The following is a 12271-nucleotide window of genomic DNA, read 5'->3' on the forward strand; positions in this document are numbered from 1 at the left end:
GTGAATAGAAGAATGCTCAATGTAACAGACAATAGTAAGATTACGCCTTTTCACTTTTACAGAATTGGATTAAATCTCATTCTAAACGTTCCTGTTTTTACAACACCCACTCAAAAATGATGTGTGCCTTTTTTGCCTCGAAGCAGACTGTTCTTAATCGATTCCCATTACCTTGTCCCATTTGGTGTTTATCTCCTGGGGGTTGATTGTGGTATAGGGGTTGCTGCCAGCCATGTTGACATGATAGGTCTGGACAATCTTGGCGATCTCGTTGTGGATGCCTAGAATGGCCTGGCGCTCCTTGTCCGCCTCTGGAAGAGTGGCTTTGAACTGCTCATGGGCTGTGCTTAATCCCTGAGACACAGACAAAGGAAATGCTTGAGATTTAAATATCACACTAGTGATGCTACAATACCAAAGGCTCTTGTGAGCATTCTTTTCCTCCTTAAGCCACTTTACACAGTAAAAATCCCCATAAATTGACTAACTATATGGACCTGTAAAGAAGTACTTTGAAGATACCAGCGAACATCCTAACATTTGTTGGTCTCACCTGGATCTCCTCTATGGTGTGAACAATAAAGGTGTCCTGCAGGTCTTCCATAGCACCTTCCATCCAATTGTTAAACGGCGCTGCTCTCTTGGCAAACTCAAGGTACAATTGGTCAATGGTCTCCAGCAGCTTCTCAGTTCTCTGTTGAACACGAGACAAAATGGTTCAGTTAGCAAGTCCACTGTATGCCAAAAAATATCAGAGGTTGTAAGAAGAAGCTGCTTTTCAGCACTCTGTTTAGGAAGGACAACACCAGGGGAACAGTTGTGACTCTCCACATTCAAATGAATTCTCGAAAAAAACCGAAAGCTAATTTCATTTGAAGACATAACAGAGAATGACATTACATTTTAAAGGTTTATTAAAAAAATAAATGCAGAATTCAAACGCTCCAGTAATCACTCAAAATGCACTTTTATGTCCCATTTAGTTCTATATTTAAACAGGAGGGTCTTTCGAGAGTCTCACCTGCAGAGCCTCGCTACGTTTCTGGGTCATGGCTCCGAGGGCGTCCCACTGGTCACAGATCCTTTGGCAGCGAGCGTTCACACTGGGGGAGTCATAGTAGTCCAGCTCGCTGCAACATACACCAATACCACAAAGGATTGAATGATTGGATCTATTTAGTACCCTTCGGTAAGTTTACAATTTATATAACATTTGAAGGATTAGACCCTTCCTCACTCAGAAGTCAGCCCAGCTCCTTATAAAGTCCTCAGTCATCTCAAAACCTGATAGTGGAGGAGCTTAGGGATATATTGCGTTTAAAAGCGCCAAATCCATTTGGCCACCATTAACAACCTATATAAGGCAACATTCTCTACATTTCCTTATGCTTTAAAAGTAGCATGTGATGTGTCAAACTACAGTAGGGGGTTTTCATGATTCTGAATCCATTCAAAGCATTAGTTGGAATTTCACCGGCTCAGGCGCCCTAGCTAAATCATTGCCCTAGGCTTAGTAGGTTATATATGTGCAAAACTTGGCGCTTTTAGACGAATTAGCATGAAATCACCCTTATCTCACCCTAAGCTAATCCACTATGACTAACTCTGTCCTTACTGGCTTTCCAGCATGCTCACTTAAACCCCTCCAAATGATCCAAAACCTGGATGACCAGCACACATGGTCGTCCGGTCATGCCAAACTTTTCACATGTTCCCGATTTTCCGCTCCCTCCATTGGCTCCCGGTTGCTGGCCACACGAGTACAAAAGACTGATGTTGCCCTACAAGGCAACCAAAGGCATCCCCATACCTTCAAAGCCTGATGCAACACTACAACCCTTCCCGCTCACTCAGATTTGCAAACACAGATAATCTGTCTGCATCTTCTCTAAAACAACTGGGGCAACGATCCACACGTCCCAGACTCTTCTACCTCATGCACTGTGGAACAAACTCTACATTGCAGTCAGAACTGCAGACTCGCTCCAAATTTCGTGCAACCTTCTGCCCCGATTGACGCTAGCTAAGTTATGGCTACCACGCAGTCATATCTTGGTCATTTGTTATCATGTTTTTGTTTCTTAGGCTTGTTTTTCTTGAGCACATCATCAAGAATGTAATTTATACAGCCAGTTATATAAACAGATGCTAGGTTCATCGTTTACCTGGAATCTTTCAATGTAAATTCACTAACACATACTTCAACTCCTGTGCGATGGCAGCGATCTGCTCCACGCGGTCCTGGTGTGCGGCCAGGTCGCTCTCAAAGGCCTCATGTTTCTTTAGCAGGGCCTTGATTTCTGAGAGAGTGGCAGTCTCATAGTCCGTATGCTGCAGCATGTCCTCCTTTCCTGTAGAGGGAGACAGAGAACACTTGGCATTACAAAACAAGGCTGTAAAATCAATATTCTGTTGCTTTAATCACTGGTTCTTTCATGTCAAAGACCCCTAAATTAATGTTTTGGCCATGGACCCCCGTTTGAAAAGATGTTGTGCCAGGGACACTCATAAAAGATATATGTTGTTAAAATGTTAAGATTTTTATCAAGATTAAAAAGAAATAGCAAGCTGTTTAAAGGTCGTAAGGACCACTTCACCACTTTTCAACCTGCCTTCATATAATTGGTCCTCACTAATGTTCACGATAAAATGCCACAATCTGTGTCTCATGGGAGGGCTGGGGGCAGTTCAAAAACCCGTCCACCAGTGACATCATCGATGGGATTCCAAGCTAATAGAAAGTGCAGGCTTTCTATTCCTGAAAAGTTGCAATGCTATAATGGACTACCATTCTCACGGTAATAAAAATCTTTTGAACCTTTTTGAAAGAAATCTTGTTTGAAAAAATAATCTGCCTAACGATGATGTCACTGGTGGTAGAGTAGAAAAACAATGTGGTATTTTATCATTAACATTAGTGAAGACCAATTATATGAATATAAGTTGAAAAGTGGTGAAGTGGTCCGTTTACAAATCTTACTCAGAAGCCCTTAGAACGCTAGACCCTACTTTGAGAACAACTTGCTTTCACTATGACCTGCCTACTACAACACATATTGTACTTAGAATTAGCACGCTTAAAAAACGTGTGCCTCTAAAACAAAGCTAGAAGTCAGACCGCACAGTACCTTCGGTCCAGGCTTCATGAATGGCTGCTTTCTGGCGAAACTTCTCTGCCAGGTGGTCGAGTCTCTCCAATCTGCGAATCTCATTGAGGAGCCATTCTTCATAGCCCTTCTCTGCTCCCTCCAGGTTTCCCCACGCATTCGAAATGTCCTGTGCGGGGGAAATGGGAAATTATAATTTTGTTCAATTAGACATTCAAATTATCCATTGACTTAATAAATCCTTTTATTGTTAAATTGTAGTGAGTTGACTGATTCACAAGAGCTACAGACCTAAGGTCAGTGGTACATTAGATTAGGTCATCTTTTGGGCTATGTACAATAGATGAGTAATGTGCCTGGCCAACAGGCAATAAAGTCAGACACAGTTTGACTGTGTCCGACTTTATTTTATATTTACTTAGATCTTTCCTGGTAGTAAGATTCTACGTGTACAGTATGTGATAAAAAAGAGTTACACAAAAGTCACTTTGGTGCATTAACAGACATAAGGCTTAGGTTTCCTAAAGAGTCAGTTTGTCTACTGCACATAATTCAGTTGAAAGACAAATTAATACGTGCAGGAGGTATACAACCGAGGATTTGTTCCAGTAGGTGACTCCAAGGGCCCCTTAAACAAGGGAGGGGCTCAAGATTGATACCGAGGAAGAATACACACAGGTTAATTTGGTTATATTTGTATACACTCTCGGACTTACAAATGGATAAATTAACACTGAGGATTTTACTTTGCAGGATACAGTAGATTGTGGGCTGTGCCAAATAACTGGGTCTTGAGAACAGACGTGAGACAGAGTCTGATTCTCTGGCAGGAAGTTGGCCACAGTTGGTTTGATTTAATTTATTATAATCTCTGTTGTTCATTGGTTCAACAAAAAATTCAGAGACAGCATTCCTTGTTTGCAAACTGGAGTGAATAAAAGTGTATGTGTGCATGTTAGCAATGCTATTTCTATGCATACAAGAACATAGTCATGAGACTACAATTACACATACAACTTAACATATATCGTTACTATCTGGCAGAAACCTCCATATTTCAATTAGTGCCCTACTTCATCTTACAAGAGGGTGGCGCATCTACACGCTCCAAACGTGTTGCAATTCATGCGTTATTAGCTTGTTGATCTGCTATTATTTTTGCTAATTAACAGAAATTGTGAAAGTGACAATGGTTAGTCAGTCTGTGTGTTTTGTAAATGTTGAGTAGTATTAACAAATCTAGCTTGTGACTAGTAAATAATAACTAAATTGGATCCAACCAGAGTTCCAATCAGGTTCTTTTGTCCATTTCCTGAAAAGTAAGTACAGTAGTTTTTAGACAGACAAGGTTTCCACCCTACAGCTACGTGTGTGTGTGTGTGTGTGTGTGTGTGTGTGTGTGTGTGTGTGTCCTCACCGACACCATCTTGCCCTCAGAGGGCATGAAGGCGGGCCTGTTGCTGAGCCTCAGCTTGGTCTGCAGCGTGTTGAAGTTGATCTCCAGCTGACACTTCTCCTGCACCTTGGGGGGCTTGTGGAGGCGTCGGTAGTCCCTGAAATCCTCCAACTTTTGCTGCATGGCCTGCATGGTGTTGTCCGGAACACGGTTCTCCAGCCAAGGGATGGTACGACGGATCCACTCCAATAGCTACATCAGGGGAGCGTGTGTGTGGTTGTGTGTGTTGGGTATGTGAATGATGAGAGAGAGAGAGAGAGAGAGAGAGAGAGAGAGAGAGAGAGAGAGAAAGAGAGAGAGCAGTGCCATGCAGATGGAAGACCACATTCAGGGTAAGGAGGAAAGATGGAAGTACAGGTAAAAGGACAAGGATGGAGAGAGATGGAGAGAGGGGGCAGAGAGAAACAGGAAGAACATGCAGATAAAAGAGGGAGAGTCGGGAGGATGAAATTACGGGTGGTGAAATGAATGGTCATGTGATCGAAAAGGAGGAAAACAGAATAAGATAATTGGTTAGCCAACTGTGCTGTCATTTATTACTTGCCATCTTATATAAAACTCACAGAAATTCTAAGAATGTGTTGTATCATGTGATTCAAACTATCTTTGATTTGACCATATCTTGAGATTTTAAAACTTTTCATTTAAAAAAACACAAGCCAACCATATCTTCCTTGTCACAGGTTCAGCTGTCAGTTCCTAAATAGACGTTCACATACTAAACTGTTGTGTGCACGACTGCATCTACAGAGCACGTTACCCCTGGGATTTGGTGGCGGGGGATGTCAAGAGAATGGGACAGGTAGTAGGATAGAAAGAATGCAGGGCCAATATAGGACAAAAAGGGGGATGTGCTCACATCACTGGCCAGCTTCTCATAATCCTCCATTAGCTGTTCGTTCTCCTGGTTGACAGCCAACACCTTGCAGATCCGGTTGGCAGCTGTCTCTGCCTGGATAGGAGGGAGGGAAGAAGACAACATGAGACTCAGCAGTGACTGAAAGCTCTCTCTGCTTCCGTGATCTTTCTCGCATCACTGCATTTTGCATTGTTCACTCCGGGTGTCTTAGATGTTTTCAGCGCCTTGCACTGCTCATTTAATGGGCGCTCATGTAATTTCCTGCATTTTACATTATTTGAAGGACATTGTGCCTCAAGATGTTTGTGTTAACCATAAAGCTGGGCATTTTGTCTGTTTTATCCCTTGCTGCAAAACATTTCTTATTTGGGTTGAGTCTTCACGTAGGTGAACATTTGGTAGAAATAGGCGACCATTCTGCATCAAAGGTGAACATCTACAAGCTTACGTGTCACACGCTTTATGAGGTTGCTATTAAAATCTTACTTCAACCAGATTTTGAAAGGTATAATAGTCAAACTGTCATCATAGTTTCTATAAAGTAATTTGAAATGTAATCTGTTTACCTGTAGTTTTGACAGGCAGGGGTAATAGACATCTGCCATAAGAATGATGTCAAATTGAGTATGGCTCGTGTATGAATGCCATGAAGTCATTTTGATTTGACTTTTTCTTTTACCCTCTCAGACTTTAATTAGCACTGATGATTTCACTGAATGGAGCCATAGGCTTGTTTCCAGTATAGGAGCCATTGTACTGTAGATCTCCCTCCACACCGTTTACAGCCTCCTCAAATGCTGCAGGATGTTCCAAACAAATCCTGCGGGGGTTGGAGCAACAGAGCCGCAACATTGCAGTAGCAATGTAAAAAGTGGGACTTGTGTGACGGCTACAACTCTGATGCCAAGTGTTGAACCGTGAATGTCTCCCCAGTGTCCTGAGATTAATAATCAATGTATTTTTCTAGCGGAGAGGACTCCACAGAGACCAGATGACTTAATCTTTAACAAGTGCACATACCTGTCATTAAGAGTGAGTGAGTGAGTGAGTGAGTGAGTGAGTGAGTGAGTGCGTGCGTGCACTTCCATTCTCTCTCTGCACCACTGTCTTTTTATAGAGCAGCATCCGATATTCTAAGTTCTCAGCCTACATACAGCTCTGTCTGGATAGACAGAGAGCACAGCTCCCATCAGGACAGCTCTTCCTGACAGGGAAAAAGAGGCCCTTCCATGACACAACGCTTCGTTAATGTGGCCCCTCTGTCTTCATAAGTAAACTGGCAGGGCAGGAAGAAAGTAGGTTTTCCATGACAACAATGTTTTCAGTTTATCGTCTTGGTTGAATCAACATGTTCATACAGTAGGTAGAAGAGCAAAGGGAGACATGAAGAAAAGATTTTGGCAGTAAAAAGACTAAGCTTAGGTGACATGCAGAGTATTTGTGTATTATAAGCTCTGCATACCCCAATCAAAAAACAGTGAAAATGTGGCTGTGTCCTTATTGATTTTCACCTCAAAAAGCTTTGATAAGATCATTCTTTTAAAGATGCATGATTTACGTTTCCTGCAGTAGTGGACCGTACTGGCTGCAAACGTAAGAGAAATACAGGAAAACCTCTCAGAGTCAGCAATGTCCTTTTTGGAAGGTCAAAAAACTTGTTAGGCTGAAGACACAATGAGACAGACCTGAATGTCCCTCCCACCACCTCATTCCATGCCTCTCAGAATGGCATCCTCACGGAGGGACTGATTCCTCTCTGCTTTTGTTAGGAGAGATCATGGGGGGCTCGGCTGTGAGCCATGCTCTGTGGGGCCAAGGAGCAGCGGGCCGGCTGCCTTAAAAGGAAGAGCCAGGAGGTGCGGGGTCGCACCTCCGTGAACGATGTGTAAAATGCTCATAGCACACGCTGGGCCTGGTTACTGCAAGACCCTGACAGCCAGGCTTACAGCGAAACCCCACTGTGAATTACTGTGCCCTGACTCAATAGAGGGTGAGAAAGAGTAGAATACACAGCCTGCTGTTGCCGTGGATAACTTATGACAATAATTATCTCACAGCTCACTCGTGAACCCAACTTGGACCATTCAAGGTAACGTCGAAGTTAGGTTTCCACGGCCAAGTCTAGACGGCTAAGCGATGCAAGAGTGATGATGTTTATAGGGATTTCTACCATGAGGTAACAATCTATTATATAGAGGTGGAACTATTCTCCTGGCTGTTGCTTCTACGTGCTAATCCATGCCAGGTTCATAAAACTGAATGCTAGCCACAATGCATAGGGAGTTGCTGATTTATTGTATCTCAGGGTGTCAATTGGGGTTTCCCACCCCCTGCGTAAGATGTACAGTAAGAACAAAATGGCCGCTATGAGAATATGCTCATTATTACAATATCAGGGAGAAGATCCTAATACAGATTTGTCAGGGCAATGAGATTGAATAATATGTACTGTCTGTTATTCTCCCCTGGGAGCTTTATTAAAAGATTGTTAATTCCTATGGTATTGTTCTTTATCAATACATTATTTATTTTAAAACATGAAAATTGAAAAGAAGGCTTCCCAGGCCAGCAGGGTTATCAATGCTAAAAATGTATGCTATGGACCAAAAACAATGGCTATATGTCCTATATTATGTTGGAGGGTGTTATGTGAATGTATGTACAGTATGTGCTTGGTGTGTAACAGGAAATAAGATAATATAAGCGTAGCCTTAGGGCAACTCAGAATCCCACTATGACGGCTTTCTTCCATTACAACTGGATGGTGACTTGAGGTCAAGTGTCAGGTGAGGTAAGCTGCTGGCTCCCTCTGCAAGATGGTTTCTAGCATACAGATTAATTTGCTTTTGGTGTATTTTAAATCAGTTTTACACTACTACAGTACACTAGTGTGGAAATACAAGAATATCCAAATATAGAGTACATACAGGACAGCAGTTTGTCTGGCCAAAGAAATGCAATAATCACACTTTATTCACAAGCCAAGCAAGTTTGCCAAGCTTGGCAATCCAACTTGCCAATGTTGGGTTGCTGACAAGTTTGTGCAAGTGGTTGGATCCAATTTTGCTGGACTGCTCCAGTCTTTGGATCTTAATAAATAAAAAGCTTTAGCTTGTTTTTATGTTGTGAAAATACTTGGTACACACAGTAAAATCCTTCTTGAGAATGTAAAAATGGACCCGTCCCTTCCAGGTCTATTTTTACACTCTGAGTGACCACCAGGGCTTTTCTGTGTACCGTCACAGTAGTCACACTCTGGATATAAATTTAGGATTGAAGGGCAACATTTTGAAATGCATAGCCCAGGTTTGGTGTGGAATTAACACCAGACAAATACCAGTGAAGTTGTACTCTGGTCTGAAAGTCTGATGCTCTGCCAGCTACTTTGGCACATATCCACCCATTGTTAGGAGGCACTTTTCTATATAGAATCTAACCGTATATCTACCGATAAACATCCACCACTAGTACCACGATGCCCTCGAGCAAGGCATTTAATCAGAAATGGATTGATTCTGTGCAGATGCTAAGTGGTCATAAGTAGAATAAAATGTGTTTAACCCATTCTGGGCAGGAACCCCTTTTGGTGTTTTAAGCGTTACGTTAAACTTTAGCTATTGAAAATAGCTATGAACTTGTAGGTCTGCTATTTTTTTTTTATGTGAAAATGTCAGGCCTAAATGTGTTTAAGAGTGCAGGATGTTGTGGAGGGTGCTGTATAAAATAATCCACGCTAGGTCCACTTTAGTGAGAAACTGGCCCAGTGGATGAAAGGTTCAGTGAGTATAAGCAGGATTTGAAGGGGATTGGGCTCACCTTCTGTTTGCCTGAGAATGCGTGGTAGTAACACGATACATAAGTCATGATGGCTTTCTCATCTGGCCTCAAGGTACTAATGATATCTGTCCAAGGAACAGAGGAAAGGGAGAGGGAGAGAGAAAGAGAAATGCGCAGAGTAAAAGTGTGCAGAAACAAAAGGACCAGCAGGGGGCAAAATCACAAGAGGAAGCAGCGCTGGGCTCAGGTCAGGACATCTCCAGTCTACCAAAGGGGTTTCTGTTCATGTTCTAAATTTGGGAATTAAAATACAACGTATCCCTTTTAGGAATAACAATCATGAACCTGACTTGCTCTAATAGTGAGGTATGTTAGTCATGATGTTAGTTAGGTGAAGTACGGACATTTCTTTCTCCTCAAGGTGTTAATTTCAATTAATCAAGCTGTGTATCTGAGGCCACATACACTCGATTATTAGTTTGAAAACACATTTTGCAAGTAGCATTTTTAACCCTAAAACTGAGACATAAAACACTGTTCAGTGTTGACCCTGTTTTACTTAGAAACCTTTAGTCTGGACCTTTTAAAAACAATGACAAAGACAACCATGCTTCCTGATTGGGTCTTGACAACAACTAAATAATTCAACAACAATCGTGTGGTAATGATGGTAGGTAGAGAGTTCACAACACTAGGAGGAGAGATTTGAGATTTACAAAGCCTTTGGAAATACTTAGGATTTTGGTCAGTAACTTCAAATGGTTTGATCAAAATATAATTGTTGTTCTATGTTTATCACAGCACAGCATGTTCAGATTTCAGATGCTGTAAAACGTAAATAAATAGTCCAGGCTTTTATTTCCTTCAATCATTGAGTATAGACAGACTATTTATTTAAGACAGGAGCCGGGACCTTTAATTCCTTTTTCATTTACAAATCATGCTTAATTTGATCTCAATCCGAGAGGGACATTCTCACTCTAGCACCAACCACAGCACACAGAGAGAGATCTACAATTTTGACAGCCCTACTTAGAATTTTCCCAATCATAGTGAAAAATCAATAGTGGTACTAGCTGCCAAACCTCTAATTAATAACAACAAAAGTTTATGTTTATAGACCAACAGGCAAGGCTGGACATTTTTGGAGTTAGATCAACCCACAGAAAGTAATTTGCATCTCCAATATCACTTTGTAGTCTAGTGTCATTGTAGCCCAGTACTCAGGTGATCAATTACTCACTAAGTAAATTTCACATCTATTGTCATACAACACTTTAAACTGTTAAATGTATCTAATCTCAACCTTTACAGACACATATGGTAAACAAAACCCTTTCCAATAAATTACTCGCTTTGAAAGTTCTCCCTAGATACAGTGTATATGCAATTTGAGGGCCCACTATCGCTGGAACACATCCCACAGTTTTTAGATCAATGATGCAATCCAAACCAGCTGGAGTTTCATCGCTTGCCATAAAGGGAGCCACGCCTGCTCACTCACTCCAATTATAAACAGAGCCATTTTTGATCTGGGTTGCTTAAACACAGCTGCACTGCAAAATATACCCTTTTGTTCTGGGCTTTTCCAATGAAATTAGACCTTATATAACCAGCACTCAGATGCTCTGTTGCTCCTTGTCAGAGGACACACACAGTGCTGCTTGTTACTTGCTGGGTTGTTTTGTGTATCTGAGACGAAGCCACGAGGTGGAGGCTTGCAAGTAGTTGTCAAAACTAACAGACAAACTATCGTTATCGAATAGAGAAACTACCTGTGCTGAGCAAGATGTTTGGAAAGGAGAAAACAGAGAAACTGACTAATGACTCAAACCAGACTGCATCTATCTGCTACAAATAAAACGACGGCGCACTGCGCAAGCTTTGTACTGCTGTGTTTAATCTCATTCTCTACGTTCCTTCCGGGCCTCTATTTTAACCCAACTTTGTCAAGGCTGAACATTAAACCGCCCCTTAAGCTATTACATCTCTCCTGCCATGCTAGAGTCTCAGAGTAATTTGATTTGCTCTCTCAGGAACCCGTGGCTTTTATCATATCCAATCATTGTCGTGTTGCAGACAAGCTTTCCGGCACTTCCTGCTCTGTGCTCATACTCTGTTCAGTGTAACCAAACCATATATAATGAAAGATGAAGGCGAGGAGGCTGCTGGATAGTGGAGACTGACTGTAAAGCTGCTACAGTAGGTTACAACAGAGGATGGGATGGGGGGGGTTTGGGGACAGGAGACTGGAGATGCACTTGTGCCCATTGCCTTTTTTAGTTTTTCTTTTAAAGACCAGCTGCTGTCCCATCATGCATTTGGTGGCATGAACAACATGCGGAAAGTGAAGGAGAGTGACGCCTGTGGGCGCGGGTTGAGCGCTGCAGAGAGAGAGAAAGAAGGACCCCGTTAGGAGACAGAGAGAAGCTGTGAAACTGGGTGAAGCTGTGGTACGAAGGGAAGTGAGGAAGAGAAGTGGTGCTGGTGCTGGTGGGAGGGGGTGCAGGCAGCACACGTTGCATCCTGGGATACCTTCTGGGCGCCTGAGAAGGCGTGGTAGAAGCTAGAGACGTATGTCATGATGGCCTTCTCGTCGGGACGGGCAGTGCCCACGATGTCTGTGTGAAGGGGGAGAGAGGGAGTCAGAGGACGAGGGGGGGGGAGGAGGATGGAACATTGTGTTAAACAGAGCATGTGTGTGTGTGTGTGTGTGTGTGTGTGTGTGTGTGTGAGAGAAACCATGGCATATGGAGAAGTTGGGTTTACATTTTCATATAAACAACACTGAATGAGGAAAAGGAGACTTCCAGATGTGCATAATGGGCAGGATTTCATCAAATAAGTAAACACACACACACACACACACACACACACACACACACACACACACACACACACACACACACACACACACACACACACACACACACACACACACACACACACACACACAGTTAAAAGAGAATAAGTTAGACGTTCAGCTTTGTAAGCTTTCATCTCCACACTGCAGAGACCTGCAGATTAAGCCTGTGAAACAGATAAACAATTAAAAAAAAGGCTGTGTGGTGT

General features: G+C 42.4%; 1 protein-coding gene across 3 annotated transcripts in view; it reads right to left on the reverse strand.

The window, feature by feature from the left end:
• Positions 1 to 12271, reverse strand: part of actn1 (actinin, alpha 1) — a 59329-nt gene that overhangs the window by 7151 nt on the left and 39907 nt on the right. For all 3 annotated transcript variants that reach the window (XM_080784640.1, XM_080784639.1, XM_080784641.1), the window contains exons 8-15: positions 11735 to 11820; positions 5423 to 5515; positions 4525 to 4755; positions 3129 to 3276; positions 2201 to 2351; positions 1022 to 1130; positions 554 to 694; positions 172 to 354 (exon numbers count right to left, since the gene is read on the reverse strand). In XM_080784640.1, the coding sequence (XP_080640766.1) occupies positions 172 to 354; positions 554 to 694; positions 1022 to 1130; positions 2201 to 2351; positions 3129 to 3276; positions 4525 to 4755; positions 5423 to 5515; positions 11735 to 11820 (1142 nt within the window). The remainder of the gene's footprint in view (positions 1 to 171; positions 355 to 553; positions 695 to 1021; positions 1131 to 2200; positions 2352 to 3128; positions 3277 to 4524; positions 4756 to 5422; positions 5516 to 11734; positions 11821 to 12271) is intronic.

This window comes from Protomyctophum bolini, assembly GCF_963924005.1.
Source record: "Protomyctophum bolini genome assembly, chromosome: 15".
Taxonomy (NCBI): domain Eukaryota; kingdom Metazoa; phylum Chordata; class Actinopteri; order Myctophiformes; family Myctophidae; genus Protomyctophum; species Protomyctophum bolini.